The sequence below is a fragment of the Carcharodon carcharias genome, chromosome 19 (assembly GCF_017639515.1).
Source record: "Carcharodon carcharias isolate sCarCar2 chromosome 19, sCarCar2.pri, whole genome shotgun sequence".
Lineage (NCBI taxonomy): Eukaryota > Metazoa > Chordata > Chondrichthyes > Lamniformes > Lamnidae > Carcharodon > Carcharodon carcharias.
This window is the reverse complement of record NC_054485.1, coordinates 88,662,470-88,688,149: the sequence shown is the minus strand read 5'-3', so window position 1 is coordinate 88,688,149 and position 25,680 is coordinate 88,662,470. Positions and strand designations below refer to the sequence as shown.

The following is a 25,680-nucleotide window of genomic DNA, read 5'->3' as shown; positions in this document are numbered from 1 at the left end:
TTAAATTGAAGCATAAGATCAACCATGATTTTATCGCATTGTCGATCAGTCTCAAGAGGCCACATGGCCTATTTCTTATGTCTTCCGTGATTTTGATCCCGATGTTGAAATATTATTACCTAGTGAGCAGTATCAGATTTTCCTGCATCTTGCATAAGCCTTCCATGTTGCCTTTGGGAGTGGCATTGCCAATTTACTGCCAGGTTATGACTGGATTCCTGCAGTAGGCCCTTTCCCACTGAGAACTGGCTGAGGACTAGTTTAACTCAAGTTGCCTTCCGCGGAAGGACGTCTGAGCTGAATTCCAAATCGTCCAGTCGGTGAAATGACCGGCCGTACCCTATGGCTCCCGAATCAATCAAGTTTTGTTTTATTTGGGACTATTGTACAAGGATGAGGGGCGATTTGAAACATTCGATAACTACATATGTGCAGAAGAGTTTTCTCTCGTCATTCAGCTGATCAGATAGCGCCTTTTCTGACCTAACTTTTCACTCAGAGGATATCAGTCTCTTTATCTTTAGACCTCCATCTGACACACCCACCCCACCAACACCCCGCCCCCCCCCGCCCCCTTTAGGAATCTTGTGTTACATCATTAGACAGCCCAAACCTCTTCACAGACACATAATACGTGAAGTGTAACTGTCCCATTAGGTTGTGTTGTTACCCCCGCAGAATGCCGGTATAATATAAACTCGGTATCATATTCTGCTTTATAAAGCTCCTGTGAAGAACCTTGAGATATTTTATTACATTTAAGGCGCTGTATAAATAGAAGTTGTTGTTGCAACATAAACTTAGGCGAGAACACCTCTCCGACTAGGATCCAATCTTGTCTTACGGATATGTTGAGGGACATTGGACTTTTCAGAACAGCTGGTGATGTATAAGCATCTGAGAAGTCTAATATGCTGTCTTGATGTGAAAGCGCTTTTGCATGCAGACTGACGCTAAACTGCTAGTATAACTCCTGTCAGGTCTGGCTTTGAATCCAGAGTGCAAACCCAAGTGGTGCGAGATAATCACCTGGGCTTCCCTTTAAACTGTTAGAATGGCATCGGGCGCTAAGCTGTATTTTGTCAATATCCGGCATGCCCATTGGAGCATTCAACTAAATTTAATGTAATATGACAAATGAATCGTGCTACTCTCTTCTAAGACCAAAGGTCAGTTGCTAGGGAGATGCGGGGAAGGTTATGCGAGATGCAGGAAAACCTGATACTGCTTCATTGGGTTTCAACATCGGGATCGAAATCACGAAGAACATTAGAAATAGGAGGGTGGAGTACGCCATATGGCCTTTTGAGACTGTTCGACCATGCAATAAAATCATGGCTAATCTTATACTTCAACTTAATGTTCCCACTCATATGCTTCATCACGGATCTCAATGCCATCCCATAATAAGATGAATATTGCAGTGTAACTCGTTTCTGCTGACTGCACAATGCACGCCACAGGCACTTCTGGGAGACGAATAGCTGCAGACTAACTGCAACCTTAAGTAGCTGCTAGATGGAATTTACCTTTCCATAGGGGTGTAGATCGATTGTTCTTCTTCGTTTACGTCCTTTGGAACACAAATTAAACTATATCAGTGATTATTTGCATTCAAGTGTAATATATTCAGATAAGGTGGAACATACTTTCTTACCACGCGCAGAGGATCACATTCAAGTAGACCCCCATCTTGATATTGTCATAAAATAAAATACTTACCAAGGAAATAAACATTTATATAGACCCAGGCATCCTAATATATTGAAGGAATAATTCATCTATGGCCTACCACGAGAGAAATCATAATTGTCTAATCAGAGTTCAAAGTATATATAAACACACACACAGACACACACACGCACGCGCGCGCACACACACACAGACACAGACACACACACACACAAACATATATATATATATGACAAAAGCACCAAAACTCTATTGGATGGATGAGTATTTCAAATACAGAAGGCATCCCAACATAATTTGAATAACATTTGGCATCAGAGAAAATCTTCTCATTGCCTTTAACATGTCATCAGGACACAGAAAATAAAGGAAATATTCCCATTATGTTTAACATATTACCAAAGCATAGTGAGAAAATCCCTTTGGCCCCTATGTTTACCAGGCCATCAACACATTGGGACCAAAGGGGTCTTCCCACTACGCTTACTATATCACCAACTCACTAGGGCGAGGTGAAACAGTCTCGCTATTTATGTTGTTGTCAATATATAACAATAAGAAGGAATCTTGCTTCTTTATATTCACTCCACACAGACATATGCATATATTGTCACAGTCACAGAATCACAGAAACACAGTTTAGAAGAGGCCCTTCGGCCCATCGAGTCTGCACCGACACGTGAGAAACACCTGACCTACCTACCTAATCCCATTTACCAGCACTTGGCCCATAGCCTTGAATGTTATGACGTGCCAAGTACTCATCCAGGTACTTTTTAAAGGATGTGAGGCAACCCGCCTCCACCATCCTCCCAGACAGTGCATTCCAGACCTTTACCACCCTCTGGGTAAAAAAATTTTTCCTCACATCCCCCCTAAACTTCCTGCTCTTCATCTTCAACTTATGCTCCCTTGTGACTGACCTTTCAACTAAGGGGAATAGCTGCTCCCAATCCACCCTGTCCATGCCGCTCATAATCTTGTACACCTCGTCCCTCAGTCTTCTCTGCTCCAAAGAAAACAACCCAAGTCTATCCAACCTCTCTTCATAACTTAAATGTTTCATCCCAGGCAACATCTCCTCTGCACCCCCTCCAGTGCAATCACATACTTCCTATAATGTGGCGGTCAGAACTGCAAACATTACTCCAACTGTGGGCTCACCAAGGTTCTATACAACTCCAACATGACCTCCCTACTTTTGTAATCTATGCCTCGATTGATAAAGGCAAGTGTTCCGTATGCCTTTTTCACCACCCCACTAACATGCCCCTCCGCCTTCAGAGATCTATGGACATACACGTCAACGTCCCTTTGTTCCTCAGAACTTCTTAATGCAATGCCATTTATTGAATAGTTCCTTGTCAAATTACTCCTTCCAAAGTGTATCACCTCACACTTTTCAGGGTTAAATTCCATCTGCCACTTATCTGCCCATTTGACCATTCCGTCTATATCTTCCTGCAGCCCAAGACACTCAACCTCACTGTTAACCACATGGACAACCTTTGTATCATCCGCAAACTTACTAATGATACTCCTCACATAGTCATCTATGTCGTTTATATAAATGACAAATAATACGGGACCAAGCACAGATCCCTGTGGTACCCCACTGGACACTGGCTTCGAGTCAGTAAAGCAGCCTTCTGTCATCACCCTCTACCTTCTACAACTAAGCCAATTTTGAATCCACCTTATCAAATTACCCTATATCCCATGTGCCTTTGGCTTCTTTATAAGTCTCCCATGTGGGACCTTGTCAAAGGCTTTGCCAAAATCAATATAAGCTACATCAACTACACTACCCTTATCTATGTGCCTGGTCACCTCCTCAAAAAATTCAGTAAAATTTGTTAGGTATGACCTCCCTCTGGCAAAGCCATGCTGACTATCCTTGATCAAACCTTGCCTCTCCGAGTGGAGATAGATACTCTCCTTCAGAAATTTCTCCAATAGTTTCCCTACCACTGACGTGAGACTCACTGGCCTGTAGTTCCTTGGCTTATCTCTACAACCCTTCTTAAATAGCAGAATCACATCAGCTGTTCTCCAGTCCTCTGGCACCTCCCCTGTGACCAGAGAGGAATTAAAAATTTGGGTCAGAGCCCCTGTGATCTCCTCCCTTGCCTCCCTCAGCAGTCTAGGACAAAAATCATCCGGACCTGGGGAGTTGTCCACTTTTAAGCCTGACAACACCTCCAATACCTTGTCACTCCCTATATCAATTTGCTTAAGAACCTCGCAATCTCTCTCCCCGAGTTTGATACCTTCATCCTCATTCTCTTGGGTGCAGACGGACGTGAAGTACTCAATCAACACTCTAGCGATGTCCTTTGGTTCCACCTATAGATTGCCCCTTTGGTCCCTTATGGGCGCTACTCTTTCCCTGGTTATCCTCTTCCCACTGATATACTTATAGAATATCTCGGGATTTTCCCTATTTTTACCAGCCAGAGCTTTCTCATATCCCCTCTTTGCTCTCCTAATTGCTTTCTTAAGCTCAACCCTGCACTATCTGTACTCCACTAATGCCTCTGTTGATTTGCTTCCCTTGTACCTGCTAAAAGCATCTCTTTTCCTTCTCATCGTAACCTGAATATCTCTGGTCATCCATGGTTCTCTGGGCTTGTTACTCCTTCCTATCAACCTAGAGGGAACATGTTGAGCCTGTACCCTCCCCATTTCCTTTTTGAACACCCCCCACTGTTTCTCTGTAGATTTCCCCACAAGTAACTGTTCCCAGACTGCCCTGGCCAGATCCTGCCTTATTTTACTAAAACCCACTCTCCCCCAATCCAAAACATTTTTTTCAATTGTCGATATCTTTGTCCATAACAAACGTAAACTGTACCATGTTGTGGTCGCTTTCACTAAAATGCTCCCCCACCACCACCTCAGCCACCTGTCCAGCTTCATTCCCCACAATTCGGTCCAGCAATGCACCGTCCCTTGTTGGGCCCTCTACATATTGACCTAAAAAATTCTCCTAAGCACATTTCAAGAAATCCCTTCCATCCAAGCCCTTAGTACTATGTCTCTCCCAATTAATGTTGGGAAAGTTGAAATCACCCTATTGTTATTGTTATTGTTTTTACACAACTCCACAAATTATGCACATATTTGCTCCTCAATTTCCCGCTGACTATCTGGGGGTCTATAATAAACACCTAACAATGTGGTTACCCCTTTTTTATTCCTAAGCTGTACCCACAAAACTTCATTCGATGCCCCCTCCAAGATATCATCCCTCCTTACTGCAGTAAACGACTCCTTAACTAATAATGCAACGCCTCCTCCTCTTTTATTAATTAAATTCCTGCATATAACGGGAAACAGTAGAAATATCGAGGATACAGACTTTAGAGCGTAAGGCTTAATGAATATGGATCAATGAAAAAACAGTATTTGAAGATATTTCTCATTACAGATTAAACGCTCAATAAAGAAGGAGCAGAAATGCCTGATTGCTATTAGAAGCTGTTGGGAATCCTTGTAACTAAATCCAAATAAAGCTAAACCATATCCTTCCCATAGTTTGCCAGTGGGGGTATGTTATGAATTTGGAACAAAATGGAAATATTATGATTTATTTGTGAAAAATTAAATCTGAAGGATGGCCATGTTTCCTATGGTTATTTGATATCCACTGAGTAGATAAAAATTATAATGACTGGATCATGCAGATGAGGAAATGGCACTAGCTGCCTCGCTGACAGCTACCCAGAATTATTATTATTATTTCTTGCGGACTTCAGTGTGCAGACATGTTTTCATGTGGCTTATGATCGAGCGAGGCACCATTGATAGGTGGTCGAAGTCATCTCTGAACAAGACTGGGAACATGGAGGCTCATCAGCCAATCAGATGTAAGGCCCCTCACTGGCACACACAGGAGTAACAGTTCATCTCGGGACACAGCACAAAACAGATGCAATCAGATTCACTCTTGATTAAATGCTGCACCTAAATTGACTGCAATGGAACTGAATATCAGGTGCTGAATATAGTTGAGTTACACTGCCACCTTCAATTAATTTGTATCCCAATGTGCAAACCACGATGTATAAAGTAAAGACTATAAATTAGGTTTAAATCATACACAAAAAGTGAAATAAAGATTGTGAAATACAGATATCATATCTAAATTTTCAAAACTAATAACCTTTTTAGAGAAAGAGACTTCACAGTTGTAAAATTGTTTCTTTTTCTCAGAGCCAAATAGGTCTTTTGGCAGTAATTTTCATACTGTTAAAAACTCACTTACTTCTGAATACACCAGCTCTAATTATTTCAGCCATTTTTTAGGAGAGCTAGTCAGTAAGTGCTCCAAGTTCAAGGCATTGCATTTCTTTCAGTGCCAAGGCTTTGGGCAAGGGCAGCAGCAGCAGACCCTATGGGGAGTGGGTTACCTCTGACAGCAAGTTCTCAATTTCTCCAATTAACTGCAGACACCAAACATTGCTGGCAGGTTTACCCCATTATAACAGTGAGCACTTTCAGCCTCAGTTATTCTTGTCATAAAACCTGACCCATTTAACCTTCCTGTTCGATAATGGTATTTATTTTCAGCAACAGCATAGTTATTTCTATGACTTAATATATGATTTAATAAGTGGGAAGTTCGGGATTTGTTACTCAAAACCTATGTTGGGAATTTCAAGTGATGTGATTTTGCCTTCTTGCTAAGTTCTTACCATATCTTCCACTTCATTCAATAGAACTGATGTTATATTATCTGCAAAACAAATTATAAATATGAGACATACAGGTATATGTCCTCTGGCATTGCTCGTGGTGAGTAGGAGGTTGCACTTCTTTATAATAATGGCAATTCTTGATTGAAAAAAATGTTACAAGTATAGGTTTTGTTTATAGTAAGTGTTTATTATATGTAAGATGCCTCACAAGCATATCTATGAGACTGTTTGGCCATTCCAGCTTTGCTTAGTTTGCAACACTGAATGGTGAAGGTCGTGGATTCAAGTTGCACTCCAAAGCCTGAGAAGAATGCTCTTCCTATCATTTTCATCCAGTACTGAGTGAATGTTGCATTGTCAGAAGTTCCTCATTCAGTGAGATCTTAAACAGAAATCCTGACTGCCTCTTCTGGAGGACATAAGATCCAAATACACCATCCAAAGAAGAGTAGGGTGCTCTCGCATTGCACTGTCCAAAATACTTCCTACAAGCAATCCCAATGAGAACCAATTTAATGCCTAATACTCTCACTTGCTGATTGTGTGACCTTGCAGTGTACAAATTAATTAATTAGCCATCCAGTGCTTCAGGAAGATCCCAGTAATAGTTGTCCAAAATAGCTGCAACTTTTTCTTATGGGTGTTAATAAAGAATCAAGTTTCATTGCATCACTTGCATTTCAAGAAATACTTTCTGCAGGTAATCTGTGCCAAATCAAGTGACTACATTTTAAAAGAAACAAAGTCGGTTCTATATTTCAACAAAGTCAATTGAAACAATTGCAATTTTAATACTGATTGGGAAACTAAAGAGATTGCTTGAAACACTGGTTTTGTACCCTGTGCAATATTACATCTCAACCAATGGACAGGGTTATGGTTCGGGAGGTAGAACAGATGTTGCATGCAATCCCATTGAAGACCCACACAGTTAATATTCAATATTGAATTTGATAGATGTGAATATCAGGCGTCTGGTATAATGATCAATAAAATATGATTCCAGCATTTCTGTGACTCCAATCAAATCCAATTTCAACACTAAAGTATCTTATAACATCAGACAGTGGGATGTCTTGTGCATTTGTTCACTAATGTCATAAATAGAATAGAATCACAGAGTAGAAATGCACAGTACAGGGTGATGCTCATTGAATCTGTCCTGGCCCTTTTGCAGAGCAATTGAGTTCCTCGCATTTCCCCACTCTTTCCACACACCCCTGCAATTTTTCCCTTCCTTCAATAATGTATCTGTTTCCCTGGGATTGTAATTGTGCTTTCCCTACACAACTTTGAGCTTCTCCAATGTACACTAATACAAACTGCGGACTGAAGGCCTGTTGTAAGATGGAATTGCATTTATTGACATGACATTTTTGTCAAATAGAAGAGAAGAAAACAAAGTGATGCCTTCAGAGGCTGAGGATGTGTAAAATGTAATGAAGTCTTATTTTAAAAAAAAATGAGTTAAGCCAACTGTAATGCATGAACAGCCTGGTGTTTCTGAACCATAACTTGAGTACTAAATTGCAAACTTTTAAGCACGTTTAAACCCCATAAATGGAAAACATCTGGTTCTAATACCCCATAGAAGCTGATATTGTTGTCCATGACATAAAATCAGCTTTACTTACCCTCCATGCAAGCAATTTCTGGAATAACTGTATCTTGTCTGGAAAGGAAGAAAATGGAAAAACTCAACCATATTTTCTCATTAAATAAAACCATCAAAACATAGAAAGATTTAAGGCACAGAAGCAGACTTTTTGGCATCTCTTGTCTGTGCTAGCCAGAAATGAGTTTTCCAGCCAAATATGGCTCCCCAGTTCTTGGCCCTTAGATCTGTAGGTTGTGCCACCTCAACTGCATATCCAAGTTTTTTTTAAGTGATGAAGGTTTAGGCCTCTACCTCCCTTTGATGCCCCAACCCCACCCGGATGAAAACTCCTTCAATTACTTTGAATGTTAACTGTGTGCATTTCGTAACATATGAATATATATGCTGATAATTACTCACCTTTGAGCCTGTTGAGTGTCTAATGAATAAGGAGATGAGAAAGAAAATTGGATTACAAATGACATTACGTTTCAATTAACTTTTATTACTTGATGCTACAAGTTCTACACATGGAGAAATAGTAACTTCACTTCAAAGTATGTGCCAAGTGATTCAGTGTGTATGAGAAACATGAAAATGTATCATATAAATGCAAATTGATTGAGGGCGGCCTAAGAGAAATTCTGAGAGTCTTTCAGGGGTCAACATAGAGAAGATATTTCCACTTGAAGGTTGAGTGTATAACTGGTGGATGGGCAGATGGATGGGCAGAGGAGCAGATGGATGGAGGGACAGACGGAGGGACAAAGGGATGGACAGATGGGAGGGCAGACAGAGGGATGGACAGAGGGACAGATGGAAGGATGGAAGGATGGATGGATGGAAGGATGGACGGACGGAGGACGATCGGATGGAGGGAGGGATGGATGGATGGAGGGAGGAAGGGATGAAAGGACAGAGGGATGGACAGACAGGCGGAGGGACTGACGGTGGTGGGGGGGGGGCTGATGGATAGATGGATACGCAGATAGATGGATAGGCAGTTAGATAAATAAACAGTTAGATAGTTAGATATTAAATGCAGGAAGGTGAAACGTCTTTACCAACAATGTGACCAGAATGCTGCTAGCACATGAGGCAATCAAGGAAAATAGCTGAGATGCATTTAAGGGGATGCCAGATAAGTACATGAGAAAGGAAGTATTGGAGGTTATGTTGATACAGTTTGATGAAGTAGGGAGGGAGGAAGCTCAGCGAACAATTGACATTGCCAGTTGGGCTGAATAGGCTGATTCTATTCTATAATTTCTACGGAAATATTACTGTTCTAAGCTTTTATACTTGGTTGTCATGTGAAAATCAGTGTATCAGTAGGTTTTAATTAAATTGCTATTTTATGTGATAGATTTTCCTGTTAATTTGGACATGTTTGCCTTTAAGTTAAAGTAACGGATAAAACAAGAATCCCAATAAAACTTTGTGCACCTATTTCCCATAGCATAATGACAAAGCATCGGATATGTAGTGCTAACTGCCAGAGCAGAAAGTGTCCAAACGCTTATCTTATTGGACCATGCAGCCTTGGGGAGGCAACTGAGATGTGATGCCTATCTCCATGTCCTATTTATTTGCAATTGCCTCAAGTTGCATTTATGAACAGTTTTCTGATTGAAAATTCGAGCAGATACCAGTGAGGGGAGAAGGCAGCTCTTTGCAAACCTCCATGAAACAACCAAAGTGAGAGATGTTGTAGGTATAACCTTGAGGATTAGCATGCCATGATCAATATTGGGTTGGCAGCCTGTTAAATGTGCCACCCAATATTCAGATCCAGTATATTAAATTGGTAGAGTTGCATAGTGATTAGGTTACTGAGCCAGTAATTCAGAGGCCCAGGCTACTGATCAGGAGACATGAGTTTCAAAGACAGCAAGTCAGCACAGGATGTTAAATTCAGTTAAGTAATTGGGCTGCGGTTGTTCACCACCAACTTCTCAAGAGCAATTTGGGGTGATCAACAAATGCTGCCTGGCCAGCGGTGCTCACATCCTCTGAAGGATTATAAACAAATTCAGACATCTAGAATTAGAAGGCTAGCAAGAATGACCACGAAACTGACATACAAAAACTGGTCTGGTTCACACATGTGGCCGCTTCCTAACTGTCCTCTGAAGTGGCATGGCAAGTCTCACAGTTGTCTCAAAGCAGAACTAGAGATGGACAATAAATACAGGCCTTGCTAATGATGCACACATCTCATGAATGAGTAAATAAAATGACTGAATACTGGATGGACAAGTTACGGGCAGCCAGGCGATACTGACCATGTGGCATTAACATTAGGAAGGGAAATGGAATGTTACCGTTTATTGCCTGAGGAATGGAATATGAAAGTAAGGGCATCTTGCTGCCCTTGGTGAGGCCACATCTAGAGTACTGTGTACAGTTTTTGTCTCCTTACTTAAGAAAGTCTATAAATATGTTAGAAGCAGCTCAGAGAATGTTCACTTGACAGATACCTGGGGTGTGGCATGGAGGTGGTGGTTGTCTTATGAGGAAAGGTTGGACAGGCTAGGCCTGTATCCACTGGAGTTTAGAAGAATGAGCGGTGATCTTATTGAAACATACAGGATCCTGCGAGGACTTGACAGGCTGGATGTTGAGAGGATGTTTCCCCTAGTGAGGAAGACTAGAACTAGGGGACACAGTTGAAAAATAAGAAGATTCCCATTTAAGACGGAGATGAGAAGAATTATTTTTTCTTTGGAACTCTCTTCCTCACAGAGGGGTGGAGGCCGGGTCAATGGATATTTTTTAAGGCAGAGGTATATAGATTCTTGCCTTGTCAAAGGTTATTGGGGGGTAGGTGGAACGTAGAAATGAGGCTACAATCAGATCAGCCATGATCTTATTGAATGGTGGAGCAGGCTTAGGAGTGGGTGGGGGTCAGGAGGGTGGGGGGGGGGGGGGGGGGGGGTGGGGGTGGCAATGGCCTATTCCTGCTTTCAATTGATATGTTTGTATATCCAGAACAATTTCCTACCCTGCTGCACACAAATTACACAGTGGCTCTTAAATTTCGATTGCTACATTGCATGGTTTCGGGATGCACATCCATTTTTTAAAAAATTGTTCATTAAGATAATCTTTTTAATCCATTCATAATTTCCCTGGGAGGGTGTTAATTAGCTTTTTTTCTTGAAGGAACTGCTATTATAACTAACTAGCTCGTACTTGAGAGGGCATCATGAGTTACCTGAAGTTACTTGCAGGTCAAAGCATGAAGAGATCCCCATGTGCGTTTTTCCGAAATTATGTTACTTTCATAAACATTCCCCACCCTATCAAATCATCACATGACCCTTGAACTAGAGTATGGTTTTCACTGGCCATCAGTGTGTTACTGGTCAAGTACCATCTCTACTATATTACTCTTCTCATTCTCCCCTGTATTCCTACCGCTGCCAAATGCATACCTCAACCTTAAATATACAAATCTAAATCTCACAGCGCAATATTTTACAACCATAACACCTACCAATCAGCCAAAGATACACACCTTTACCATTCATTCTGCTTAACTTCACACAGTAGGGTGTGGCAAGCAGAAGGAGGCCCAATTCCACCACGCTGCTGATGATCAGGATTGACAATAGGCTCTTGACAGGTTTTGTTTTCTCTATGGAGAAGAGAACAAGTCAGATAGAAACGTTGCGTCAGAGGAACAAGACGAGGCCATTCAGCCCTACCAATATCCATTCCATCTTTCAATTAGATCACAGTTGATCAGAATCTTAACTCCATCTACCCATTTATGTACCGTATCCCTTGCTATCATTGTCTAATTAAGTCTATACAATTCACTTGTGAAATTTTCAGCTTTCCTGAGTTGAACAGTTTTATCAGAGGGTGTTCCAAATTTCCATCAGCTTTCATGTGAAGTGCTGCTTCCTGGCTTCACTATTCAATTGTGAATCTTAAATTTAGAAGTCATGAGCCATTGTTCTTGACCCTCCCACCGGATGAAATAATTTATCTCCATTCACAGTACCAAACCCTTTAATCAACTTAAACACCACATCCAAGTCTAATTCTGGTGAATCAGGGTTGTGGACGTCTAAGGCAAATACTTCTTTTGCTGAGTGAAAGTGAATGCACTACTTCAAATGTGGTCCAAACAGAACTCTAAGCACCTGTACCATCACTTACCCACTTGTGCATTCTAGTCTATCCAAGAGATTATAAGTACATTGCTTCATTGGCATATTCAATTAGTTATTAGACTTGAAGCTTTTATTGATTTCAGAATACTTTTCCCAGTTGACTTGCAAACTGACAACCAAGCAGTCAAGCTCCTTCATAGATTACAGACTTCCGATTTGCTTGTTATAAGTTCCCACTAACTGGAATGTCAGGGAATCAGGATGGTGGGGGAAAGGTGAGGGAAAGGGTGATAATTGCTTCACAGCGAACTTAACACTGTGCTCATCCTATTGACAAGTGGCAGGAGACGTTGAAACCATCCTGCCGAAAACCAGAGGTGAAAGCCGTGCTTGCCTTACCCAACCCAGAAGGCAGTAACAAAAACAAACATTGCTGGAAAAACTCAGCAGGTCTGAAGAATCTGTGGTGAAGAAGGCAGAGTTAACGTTTCAAGTCCATATGACTCTGCATCAGAACTAAAGAGAAATAGAAATGTGGTGAAATAAAGTTATAAAGAGAAATAAAGGGATAAAGACAGTGTCTGACCCACTGTCCCACCCAGTCCCAGACGGGGAAAGGACAGTGTCTGACCCACTGTCCCACCCAGTCCCAGAGGGGGAAAGGACAGTGTCTGACCCGCTGCCCCAGCCCGTCGCACGGTGGGGTGGCGGGGGGTGGGGGGGGGGGGGGGGGGGGGTGCGGGGTGAGGGGGGGGGGGTGGCAGGTACGACAGTGTGTGACCCCCCGGTGTTATCTAGCTCCAGAATATATGGACAATGGTAATTTCACTTCCATGTTATTTCAGACGGGAGAGTAATTTACCCCTCACAGCGAGCTGTGTCCTTGCTCCATATTCCTCGCAGACACCTTTCATTGTCACGCGGCAGTAACACATCCCGGAATCGTGCACCCTCAAGTCATTTACTTGAATGGAAGCGTTAAAAATGTCCTATTGTTTCGGCCCGAAGAAACGTCTAAAAGCCACGTCGCCTGTTCCACTCCCCCTGCCCACCTGTTCAATCTCAACCCCGGCAAGTGATCGGTTATTTAAAATGGTTCAATAGTCTCATCTCTGTCGCTGAGTGCGTCTCTGCCTCCGGCATTCCCTGTAGGGCAGCTATCCCAGCATAGGGGCCAGACACAGACAGGCAACCACACTGACACCTGGAATGTTGTGTGCAGTTTTGATCTGATCATCTGAGGAAGGATGTACTTGCTATAGAGGGAGTGCAGCAAAGGTTTACCAGACTGATTCCTGGGATGGTGGGACTGACATATGAGGAGAGATTGAGTCGGTTAGGATTATATTCGCTGGAGTTCAGAAGAATGAGGGGGATCTCATAGAAGCCTATAAAATTCAAACAGGACTAGACAGGGTAGATGCAGGATGTTCCCGATGGTGGGGGAGTCCGGAACCAGGGGTCACAGTCTGAGGATACTGGGTAGACTATTTAGGACTGAGGAGAGGAGAAACTTCTTCACCCAGAGAGTGGTGAACCTGTGGAATTGGTTACCACAGAAAGTAGCTGAAGCCGAAACATTGTATGTTTTCCAGAAGAATTGGACATAGCTCTTGGGGCGAAAGGGATCAAAGGATATGGAGAGAAAACGGGAGCAAGTGATTGAGTTGGACGATCAGCCATGATCATAATGAATGGCGGAACAGGCTCAAAGGGCCGAAGGGCCTACTCCTGCTCCTAGTTTCTATGTTTCTATGTTGATCTTCCCCTCCCTTGCTCGCCCCGATTGGGCACGCAGCCGAGACGCTTACCTATCACAGTCAGCTCTGTCCCTGCTCCGTATTCCTCGCCCAGTTGCATCAATGTAATCTTGCAGTAATACAGTCCGGAATCGTTCACTCTCACGTCCCTTATTAGAATGGAGGCGTCTCGGGCTTGCATAAAATCCTCTCCGGATTTGAGGATCCGCCCTCTGTACTCTGCTGTCTCATTGGAAACCTCAATGCCATTCCTGCCGCCCTGGTACCATTGGTAAGACCCTATCGCCTTGTTGACATTGGCCGTGAAGCTACAGGGGATGTGCACTGTCTGCCCCACCTCCGCCAGAATCCTGGGCAGCTTTTGAAAAACACTGAACTTCTCGGCGTCAATTCCTGGAAAGAAGGAGAGAGTAATAGTTTCTGTTGTCCGAGTGGAAGTTGGGACTTAGACAGTGGTGCAAGAGCGCTTACATTGGGAACTGGTTGAAGATGGGCAAACAAAGTGCAGTGATGAGGTCTGTGTGTGTATGTTGGGGGGGTGGGGGGTGGAGAGGTTGGGGTGTGCGTGGCGGCGGAGGTAGTTCAGCGCAATGTTAACCAAGAATTTATCACAGCGACAAAAACAGAAAGTGCTGGAAAAGATTCGGCAGGTCTGACAGCATCTGTGGAGAGAAAGACCGAGTTAACGTTTCGAGTCCCCATGACTCTTCTTCAGATGCTGTCACTGATGAGTTTTTTCTTGCCCAGTATTTTCTGGTTCTTGTTTCAAATTTTCAGCATCCGCGGTCAATTTGCTCTTATCGCAGCGAAGTTGTTCTGACCTGGAATGTGCCACTTGGAATGAAAGGGTGGCGGAAGCAGGTCCAATAATAACTCACGAAAAGGAAAATGGTTGTATCCTTCAAAGCGAAACATTGGCAGGCTCCTGGGGGAAAGGGCAGGGTCTAACTAGGAGGGGCTTTTGAAGAGCTGACACCGATATGGGCTCTTCGGCGCTGCATCATTCCGCGAACAGCGGATTTTATGTCCATTCAGTTCTTCGCCAAAGCAGAATTTGTTAAGATTTGAATCATATTAACTGTTGATTAGGAGAATGTGCAAGCACGATTTGCAGGAATAGTACCACAACTGAGAGGTCACCCCTATGAGGAATTATTAAGCAGGCCGGTACTCTTTCCTTTAGAAAAGACGAAACTCAGGACTGACGTCATAGAGGTCGCCAAGATTATGGAAGAGGATTACTGGATAACTCTGAACTCAGCCTTAATTTCTGGAACTATAAAGAAAAATGATACTATCTGATTTGAAGCGCAATAGAAGCCGGGCTGAATGGTTACACAAGCCATAAAGAGTTCCTTTTATCAGCGCACTCCTGGTTGTAATTATGCAACCAAACAACCTGTTCTCCAACATGTGCTATTTTTTAACATGAAGCTTCCTCCGCTACTTAAACATAAACCGGGGTGAAATCGGACAAAACAATTGATGTGACATTGATCGCCCCTTATAAGCATCGCCCCATATTCAATTCCACTGGCTTCAGTAACACTGAATATTGGATGTGTGGTACGACGGGCTCTAAAAGCCATATCGCCCGTTCCACATCCCCTCCCCACCTGTTCAATCTCACCCCCGGCAAGTGATCGGTTATATAAACTTGTTCAATAGAATCAAATCTGTCGCTGAGTGCGTCTCTGCCTCCGGCATTCCCTGTAGGGCAGTTATCCCAGCATAGGGGCCATTCACAGACAGGGCAACCACACTGACACCTGGAATATTGTGTGCAATTTTGGTCTCCTCATCTGAGGAAGGATGTACTTGCTATAGAGGGAGTGCAGCGAAGGTTTACCTGACTGATTCCTGAGATGGCGGGACTGATATATGAAGAGAGATTGATTCGGTTAAGATTATATTCGCTGGAGTTCAGAAGAATGAGGGGGATCTCATAGAAGTCTATAAAATTCTAACAGGACTAGACAGGGTAGATACAGGAAGGATGCACCCGATAGTGGGGGAGTCCAGAACCAGGGGTCACAGTCTGAGGATACGGGGTAGACCATTTAGGACTGAGATGAGGAGAAATTTCTTCACCCAGAGAATGGTGAACCTGTGGATTCCTTACCACAGAAAGTAGCTGAGGCCGAAACATTGTATGTTTTCAAGAAGGAATTGGACATAGGTCTTGGGGGGAAAGGGGTCAAAGGATATGGAGAGAAAACGGGAGCAGGCTGTTGAGTTGTATGATCAGCCATGATCATAATGAATGGTGGAGCAGGCTCGAAGGGCCGAATGGCCTATTCCTGATCCTAGTTTCTATGTTTCTATGCTGATCTTCCCCTCCCTTGCTCGCCCCGATTGTGCACGCAGCCGAGTCGCTTACCTCTCACAGTCAGCTTTGTCCCTGCTCCGTATTCCTCGCCCAGTTGCATCAATATAACCTTGCAGTAATACAGTCCGGAATCGTTCACTCTCACGTCCCTTAATCGAATGGAGGTGTCTCGGGTTTGCATAAAATCCTCTCCGGATTTGAGGATCCGCCCTCTGTACTCTGCTGTCTCATTGGAAACCTCAATGCCATTCCTGCCGCCCTGGTACCATTGGTAAGACCCTATCGCCTTGTTGACGTTGGCCGTGAAGCTACAGGGGATGTGCACTGTCTGCCCCACCTCCGCCAGAATCCTGGGCAGCTTTTGAAAAACACTAAACTTCTCGGAATCAATTCCTGGAAGAAAGAGAGAGCAACAGTTTCTGCTGTCTGAGTGGAAGTTGGGACTTGGAAGGACAATGGTGCAAGAGCGCTTACATTGGGAACTGGTTAAAGCTGGGCAAACAAAGTGCAGTGATGAGGTGTGTGTGTGTGTGGGGGGGGGGGGGGGGGGGGGTGGGGGGTGGAGAGGTTGGGGTGTGCGTGGCGGCGGAGGTAGTTCAGCGCAATGTTAACCAAGAATTTATCACAGCGACAAAAATAGAAAGTGCTGGAAAAGATTCGGCAGGTCTGACAGCATCTGTGGAGAGAAAGACCGAGTTAACGTTTCGAGTCCCCATGACTCTTCTTCAGATGCTGTCACTGCTGAGTTTTTTCTTGCCCAGTATTTTCTGGTTCTTGTTTCAAATTTTCAGCATCCGCGGTCAATTTGCTCTTATCGCAGCGAAGTTGTTCTGACCTGGAATGTGCCACTTGGAATGAAAGGGTGGCGGAAGCAGGTCCAATAATAACTCACGAAAAGGAAAATGGTTGTATCCTTCAAAGCGAAATATTGGCAGGCTCCTGGGGGAAAGGGCAGGGTCTAACTAGGAGGGGCTTTTGAAGAGCTGACACCGATATGGGCTCTTCGGCACTGCATCATTCCGCGAACAGCGGATTTTATGTCCATTCAGTTCTTCGCCAAAGCAGAATTTGTTAAGATTTGAATCATATTAACTGTTGATTAGGCTATACTTAAATTAATGTGCTCAGCCCTGGTCTCCATATCATAAATAGCCATATAGAGGCACAGAGAATGTGCAAGCACGATTTGCAGGAATAGTACCACAACTGAGAGGTCACCCCTATGAGGAATTATTAAGCAGGCCGGTACTCTTTCCTTTGGAAAAGACGAAACTCAGGACTGACGTCATAGAGGTCTCCAAGATTATGGAAGAGGATTACTGGATAACTCTGAACTCAGCCTTAATTTCTGGAACTATAAAGAAAAATGATACTATCTGATTTGAAGCGCAATAGAAGCCGGGCTGAATAGTTAAACAAGCCATAAAGAGTTCCTTTTATCAGCGCACTCCTGGTTGTAACTATGGAACCAAACATGTTCTCCAACATGTGCTATTTTTTAACATGAAGCTTCCTCCGCTACTTAAACATAAACCGGGGTGAAATCGGACAAAACAATTGATGTGACATTGATCGCCCCTTATAAGCATCGCCCCATATTCAATTCCACTGGCTTCAGTAACACTGAATATTGGATGTGTGGTACGACGGGCTCTAAAAGCCATATCGCCCGTTCCACATCCCCTCCCCACCTGTTCAATCTCACCCCCAGAAAGCGATCGGTTATTTAAAATGGTTCAATAGTCTCATCTCTGTCGCTGAGTGCGTCTCTGCCTCCGGCATTCCCTGTAGGGCAGCTATCCCAGCATAGGGGCCAGTCACAGACAGGCCAACTACACTGACACCTGGAATGTTGTGTGCAATTTTGGTCTCCTCATCTGAGGAAGGATGTTCTTGCTATAGAGGGAGTGCAGCGAAGGTTTACCCGACTGATTCCTGAGATGGCGGGACTGATATATGCGGAGAGATTGAGTCGGTTCGGATTATATTCGCTGGAGTTCAGAAGGATGAGGGGGATCTCATAGAAGCCTATAAAATTCTAACAGGACTAGACAGGGTAGATGCAGGAAGGATGTTCCCGATGATGGGTTGTCCAGAACCAGGGTCACAGTCTGAGGATACGGGGTAGACTATTTAGGACTGAGATGAGGAGAAATTTCTTCACCCAGAGAATGGTGAGCCTGTGGAATTTGTTAGCACAGAAAGTAGCTGAAGCCGAAACATTGTATGTTTTCAATAAGGAGTTAGATATAGCTCTTGGGGCGAAAGGGATCAAAGGATATGGAGAGAAAACAGGAGCAGGCTGTTGAGTTGGACGATCAGCCATGACTATAATGAATGATGGAGCAGGCTCGAAGGGCCTAATGGCCTACTCCGGCTCCTAGTTTCTATGTTTCTATGTTGATCTTCCCCTCCCTTGCTTGCCCCGATTGTGCACGCAGCCGAGACGCTTACCTCTCACAGTCAGCTCTGTCCCTCTCACAGTCAGCTCTGTCCCTGCTCCGTATTCCTCGCCCAGTTGCATCAATGTAATCTTGCAGTAATACCGTCCGGAATCGTTCACTCTCACGTCCCTTAATCGTATGGAGGCGTCTCGGGCTTGCATAAAATCCTCTCCGGATTTGAGGATCCGCCCTCTGTACTCTGCTGTCTCATTGGAAACCTCAATGCCATTCCTGCCGCCCTGGTACCATTGGTAAGACCCTATCGCCTTGTTGACGTTGGCCATGAAGCTACAGGGGATGTGCACTGTCTGCCCCACCTCCGCCAGAATCCTGGGTAGCTTTTGAAAAACACCGAACTTCTCGGCGTCAATTCCTGGAAAGGAGAGAGCAACAGTTTCTGCTGTCTGAGTGGAAGTTGGGACTTAGGGAAATGATAGTGTGGGGATATGAAGAGAAATAAAAGGAGGCTCGGTCGGAGTACAACCACAGGAATGGAGCCTGCTTCTATGCTTGGGGTTCAGTGTAATTCTAGTTAATTAACTGCTATGACAGAAACTGACTGTGTCAGACTGAGAGGAGATTTGATAGAAGAATTCAAAATTACAAGGGTCCTGGACAAAGTAGATAGCAGGAAATTGTTCCCGCTGGTGGAAAGCTCAAGAACCAGACAGCATAAATTGAAGGCATTTGGTAAAAGAAGCAAAAGTGATATGAGAAATAAATACTTCTTCACAGAGTGAGTGGTTAGGGGCTGGAATGCGCTGCCTGAGAGTGTGGTGGATGCCGTTTCAATCGAGGCACTGAAGAAGGAATTATATGATTATTTGAAAAGATACAATATGGGGAGGAGGCACGAGAAATGCTCATTCAGAATGCTGGTGCAGACACTATGGGCAGAATGTCCTCCATCTGTACTGTTACAATTCTGTGATTCTGTGATCAATGGACAACAATAACGGCTTGCGTTTATGTAGGACCTTTACCACGTTAAAATGTCCTAAAGGTACATGGGCCTGCTAAAAAACAAAATTTTGACATCAAGCCACGGAAGGCCAAATGTAGGGAAAATGGCGAAAAGTTTGTTCATTGAGGTAGTGTTAAAGAGATCCTAAAGGAGAAGGGACAGGTCGGGGTGGAGAGCTTTAGGGGGGGGGGGGATTCCAAAGCTTGGGGCCGGCAGCTGAAGGCACGGCCGCAATGGTGGAGTGATTAAAATCAGGGTGGTAGAGACCAGAATTAGTGGAACACTGATACCCTGGAGGGTTGAAGGCTAGAAATGATTACAGAGATTACAGGGGTGAGTCCATGGAGGGATTTGAAAGCAAGAATGGCAATTTTGAAGCCACGGATTTTTTTTATTTATTGGCGGGATGTGGGCGTCACTGACTGCGCCAAAATCTATTCCCCATCCCTAATTGCCCTTGAGAAGATGACAATGAGCTGCCCATTGAACTGCCCCGTGGTGTATGTTCACTTACAGTGCTGTTAGGGAAGGAGTTCCAGGATTTTGGCCCAGCTACAGTGAAGGGATGGTGATATATTTCCAACTCAGGATGGTGAGTGACTTGGAGAGGAACTTCCAGATGGTGGTGTTCCCATGTGTCTGCTGCCCTTGTCCTTCTAGATGGCAGTGTTCGTGGATTTGGAAAGTGCTGTCTAAGGAGCACTGGTGAGTTTCTGCAGTGCATCTTGTAGATGGTTCACGCTGCTGCCACTTTGAGTTGGTAGTGGAAGGAGTGAATGTTTGTGGGTGGGGTACCAATCAAGTGAGCTGCTTTGTCCTGGTTGGTGTCAAGCTTCTTGAATGTTGTGGGAGCTGCACTGATACAGGCAAGTGGAGAGTATCCCATCACACCCCTGACTTGTGCCTTGTAGATGGCAGACAGGCTTTGGGGATCCCTAGCCTCTGACCTGCTTGCTCATGTAGCCAGAATATGTATATGGCTAGTCAAGTTCAGTTTGTGGTCAATGGTAACCCCCCAGGGTGCTGGTAGTGGGGGATTCAGCAATAGTAATGACATTGAATGCCAAGGGGCCAAGATTAGATTCTCTCTTGCTGGAGATAGTCATTGCCTAGCACTTGTGTGGCGCAAATGTTACTTGCCACTTGTCAGCCCAAGCCTGAATATTGACCAGGTCCTGCTGCATTTGGACATGGGCTGCTTAACATGAAACCAATGTAGGTCAGGGGACACGGTTTTTTCTCTTTCTTTACTCTTCCATGGGATGTGGGTGTTGCTGGCAAGGTCAGCATTTGTAGCCCATCCTTAATTGCCCTTAAACTGAATGCTTGTTAAGCTATTTCAGAGGGCAGTAAAGAGTTACCGATGTTGCTGTGTGCCTGGAGTCATATGCAGGCCGGATCAGGTAAGGACAGCAGGTTTCCTTCCCTAAGGGTCATTACTGAACATGATGGGCTTCTAAACAACAGATGGGATAGTCACCATCTCTGAGATCAGCTTTACCTTTATTCAGATTTCTTTTTATTAGTTGAATTTAAATGCACCAGCTGCAGTGGCGAAGATTTGAACCCATGTGCCCCACAGCATTAGTTTGGTCCCATAGATTATTCAGCCAGCAACATTACCACTGCGCCATTATCGCCACCATCGCCCCCTGTAGGTGATAGGGGAACTGGACTTGGTGCGATTTAGAACAGAAAGAGCTGGTGAGCTCGGGTTTACAGAGGAGAGAATATGGGAAGTCAGCCAGGAGTGCATTGGAATAGTCAAGCCTCAAGGTGACAAAAGCACGAATGATGGTTTCAGCAACAGATGATTTGAGACGGAGCAGAATAAGGTGATTTTGTGGAGGGAGGAATAGGTGGCCTGAGTAATTGCATGGATATGTTGTCAGGTGCTCATCTGGGAGTCAAATATGGCACCAAGATTGTGAGCATTCTGGTTCAGCCACAAGACACTTGCTCGGGAGAGAAATGGAGTTGATTTGTGGAAAGCAGAATTTGTAGTGGGGGCTAATGGCAATGGCTTCAATCTTCACAATAGTTAACCAGAGGAAACTTCTGCTCACCCAGTACAGAATATTAGACAAACAGTTTGATAATTCAGCAACAATGGGGGACTCGAGAGAGGTGATGGGTGGTGGAGCAAATGACATCTTGGACAGCATGGCAGAACAAGTGATAGTGATTGGGCAGTATGCTTGCACTGGAACCAATTAGCTTTTCCATTGACCCTTCACTATTGCTCATTTCTGTGCAGTTGCCCAAGCCAAACTTGTAAAGTTAAGAAACAATAAAATGCCCACTTACCCAAGGAGACAACCACTATCCATAGGACGGGTCTTATGTCCATTTTCCTGCAGGGGATGGATGGATAAATTACACAAAACATAAACGATAAACTCATTGCAATTAGAATAGTGAAGCCCTTTATGGATGTTAATTGGGGCGTTGAAACTGCACCCGGAATTGCGCCCAATGCTGCACCCATTCCGCCATTGTTACATTACAATCAAGTGCCCACTCAATCTCATTAGAATTCATCCACACTTAAAATTGTTATAAATCATTTGGGGCTGAGCAAACTGCTTAACCTAAAGCAGGATAATTCATCTTTGAGTCTTAAGAGTAAAGTTTCAACTGATTGAACCTCAATCTATGCACGACAGGCACAGTATCTTAAAGAACCTGCAGCCAGAGAAGTTTTCCAATTCCCAATGTGACATATACTGCGTCATAAAAATGCATTAAAAATAACGCAAGTGACATTGCCAATCTGAATGAAGTCATTTTCATTTTAAAGGAAAGCTTAACATGCAAACAAAAAGTTAAAATGATTGTTTCCTGATGTGTATGAAAACCAGTTCAACTGGAGCCTCCTTGCTCAGGTTTGACAATTGGGAATGGGTAGAGATTGTGGATAGAAACTGATTCACTGGAATGTAAAGGGTCGTGGAGAATGGCGCAGCTACAGTGATAACTGACTTGAGCTCAAATTTCCACCTGGTTCAAACCATAGGATTGGCGTGTGCCGCAAATAGGCGCATCTAGGCGTTAATGTGAAGGAAATTGTCCATACATTGGCTATAGTTTCTCTGGGTTTGGTAACCTGGGCAGCCATGCTGAATGCGCCACAAAGAGAAATGGGTTTGAGATTGAGTGCGATGGATACATCATGAGGATCCATAGTTGATCTAAATGCCTGTTCGCTAACACCATCCCTGGACGCTGACTTCCCCATCTCACCAGCCCACCTAATGAGAAATGTGGGGCGATTGCAAGTCCACCCTATCATTGCTGTGGCTTCAGCCAATTCGATTCACTCCATGTGATATAAAGAAATGGCTGAAGGCACTAGATACTGCAAGGACAAGGACAAGTGTCGGTGACAGTGCCATAAAGTGGCACTTACTCAGCAATAACCTGCTCACTGATACTCACTTTGTATTCTGCGACTTGGCTCCTGACCTCATCACAGTCTTGGTCCAGACATGGACAAAAGAACTGAACTCAAGGGATGAGGTGAGAGTATTTGCCCTTGACATCAAGATAGCATTTGACCAAATGTGGCATCAAGGATCCCTGGAAAAACTGGAGTCAAGGGGAATCAGGGGAAAATTCTCCAGGGTTGGAGTCACACCTAGCACAAATAGAGATGGCTGTGGTTGTTGAAGGTCAACCATCTCTGTCCCAGGACATCACTGCAGGAGTTCCTCAGGGTAGTGTCCTCGGCCCAACCATCTTTAGCTGCTTATTCAATGGCCTCCCTTCCATCGTAAGGTCAGAAGTGGGGATGTTCACTAATGACTGTACAATGTTCCGCACCATTTGATGCTCCTCAGATACTGAAGCAGCACGTGTCCAAATGCAGAAAAACATGGGCAATGTCCAGGCTTGAGCTGAAAAATGGCAAGTCACATTCACATCACACAAGTTGCAAGCAATGACCATCTCCAACAAGAGAGAAAGTAACCATCACTGCTTGGCATTTAATGGCTTTACCACCCCTGAATCCCCCACTATCAACATCCTGGGTGTTACCATTGACCAGAAACTGAACTGGACTAGCCATATAAATACTGTGGCGATAGGAGCAGGTGAGAGGCTGGGAATTCTGTGGCAAGTAACTCACTTCCTAACTCCCCAAAATTGGCACCACATCCACAAACATTCACTCCCTCCACCACCGACGCACAGTAGCAGCAGTGTGCTACCAACTACAAGACGCACTGCAAGAATTCACCAAGTCTCCTTCGACAGCACCTTCCAAACCGACACCACAAGGACTGCAGAGGTTCAAGAAGGCCACCTTCTCAACGGCAATTAGGGATGGGCAATAAGTGTTGGCCTAGCCAGCGACAGACACATCGGGCGAACGAAAAATTTAAAAAAGATAGTTCATCATCAGTCGGCTGTACTCACCCACACTTGGGACCAGACGCAATGACAAGTGAGCAGAGGGATTTTTTCTTGTTTTTTTTTTTAATTAAATCTGGTTAGAAATAAAACATGGGTATTTGGGAGTATAAAATATCAAATGAAATTTGCACGTATTATATACAATAAATTAAGCCCCTCTTTGTATTTCTTTCTAACATTTTATTTTTGTGCAAGACAGAGATGACTCATCTAATGCGAGCCTTTGTGCGTTATTTTTGGCAGACACCTCAACCCGTTTATATCAAAGTGGCTGATCTCTACATTAGTATAAGGGCGAAGTTGTGCAACTCATGAGGTGACACCGATCATCAGGACTCCTGGCTAGTTTAAAGATAGAAATTTAAAATAAGCCTGAGGCTGCCTATCAATGGCAGCCAGCCCATTCGGTCAGCGCCGGAGGACTAAACAAGAATGATCGCAGTAAATATCAGAAATTAAAATAGAAAACTGCATACGCTCCCAGGGAGCAGTGTCAATCATACTGAAGTCGATCTGGTTCCCAAAGTGCCCTGGATCAAGATTACATTCATCCTCGCTACTAATATCTCGACAACCAGCAATCGGCCAGCTCAGCCCAACCCCAAATCAGCCTTCTACCCTAACTATCTCTGCTACATTCCCATGATATCCTGAATGAAAGGCGGTTTTATTTCTCGAACTCTTCTGTCGTTGTTGCTGCTGTTGCTGGAGGTGTGTGTGTGTGTGTGTGTGTGGAGTGTTTCTTTCACATGAATCCTACAACTGTTATTTGACGACTGAAATACTGAAATCAGCCACCTTTCTCCTAACGAGGTGTGAGCTGGTTCTCAGGAAGGCACTGGTGAACCGAGCTCGCTTGCAGACACATTATTTTCAGAAGTTTGCACCGATCTCCGCTTCTGAGCCCCACCACCACCACCTCCCCGCCCCCCAACACACCCCTTCCCCCCCCACCCCACCACCCCCCACCCGACTGCAGTTCGTGCTCCTGCAGCTTGACAGCAACGCCCTATTCCCTTTCTTGGTCGCCGTTTCCAGAAATAAACCCGCCTGTCTCGCTTCGCGCTCGGTGACAAGCGCACCGCTCGCCTTATTTTAATCCAGCAAAGCGGCCGGCCGAACACAAGCACAAAACCCCCATATCCGCCGCTATCGTCGACCGAGGCCGGCTTTCTAGAGCGAAATGTGGCCATTTTAGCAAAATACTGCTTCTTTCTTTAGCACCAACCCCGCCAGCTCGGATTTAGAATGAGCAAGTGGCCGGGAGATTTCATCAACATTGAGATAGACACACACACAATGACAGATATTTACACAGATAGGCATGCACACACTGTGGCAGACACGTTCACGGATAAAGGCATTAATATAGACAAATTCATGAGTAAGTATTGTGACACCGTCAGAGCTATATTCACACAGTCGGATTTATAGACAAGCCGTCAGCAATAAGCACGCTCATAGATATAATGACAGGCACACTCACAGTGCGACTCACCACTCAACGCAAAATCACAGAGGCACAGAGGCAACACACAGGTACAAACACAGACACTCTCACAGAGGTATACACCACAGAGACACTCGCCGAGACACACACAACACACTCAGACATACTTAGAGATGCACTCAGAGTGACACACTAACAGAGACA

The 25,680-nt window shown here is 44.3% G+C and overlaps 1 protein-coding gene across 5 annotated transcripts in view; it reads right to left on the bottom strand.

The window, feature by feature from the left end:
- LOC121291130 overlaps window positions 1–25,680 on the bottom strand; it is a 39,691-nt gene that overhangs the window by 11,954 nt on the left and 2,057 nt on the right. For 2 of the 5 annotated variants that reach the window (XM_041212203.1, XM_041212204.1), the window contains exons 2-10: window positions 21,918–21,964; window positions 18,657–19,019; window positions 16,254–16,595; window positions 13,925–14,266; window positions 11,510–11,629; window positions 8,410–8,428; window positions 8,027–8,064; window positions 6,390–6,430; window positions 1,530–1,573 (exon numbers count right to left, since the gene is read on the bottom strand). In XM_041212203.1, the coding sequence (XP_041068137.1) occupies window positions 1,530–1,573; window positions 6,390–6,430; window positions 8,027–8,064; window positions 8,410–8,428; window positions 11,510–11,629; window positions 13,925–14,266; window positions 16,254–16,595; window positions 18,657–19,019; window positions 21,918–21,964 (1,356 nt within the window). Of the gene's footprint in view, window positions 1–1,529; window positions 1,574–6,389; window positions 6,431–6,558; window positions 6,878–8,026; window positions 8,065–8,409; window positions 8,429–11,509; window positions 11,630–13,924; window positions 14,267–16,253; window positions 16,596–18,656; window positions 19,020–21,917; window positions 21,965–25,680 lie in introns of those variants that run through there. The other 3 variants (XM_041212206.1, XM_041212205.1, XM_041212207.1) reach the window with 3 other exon arrangements.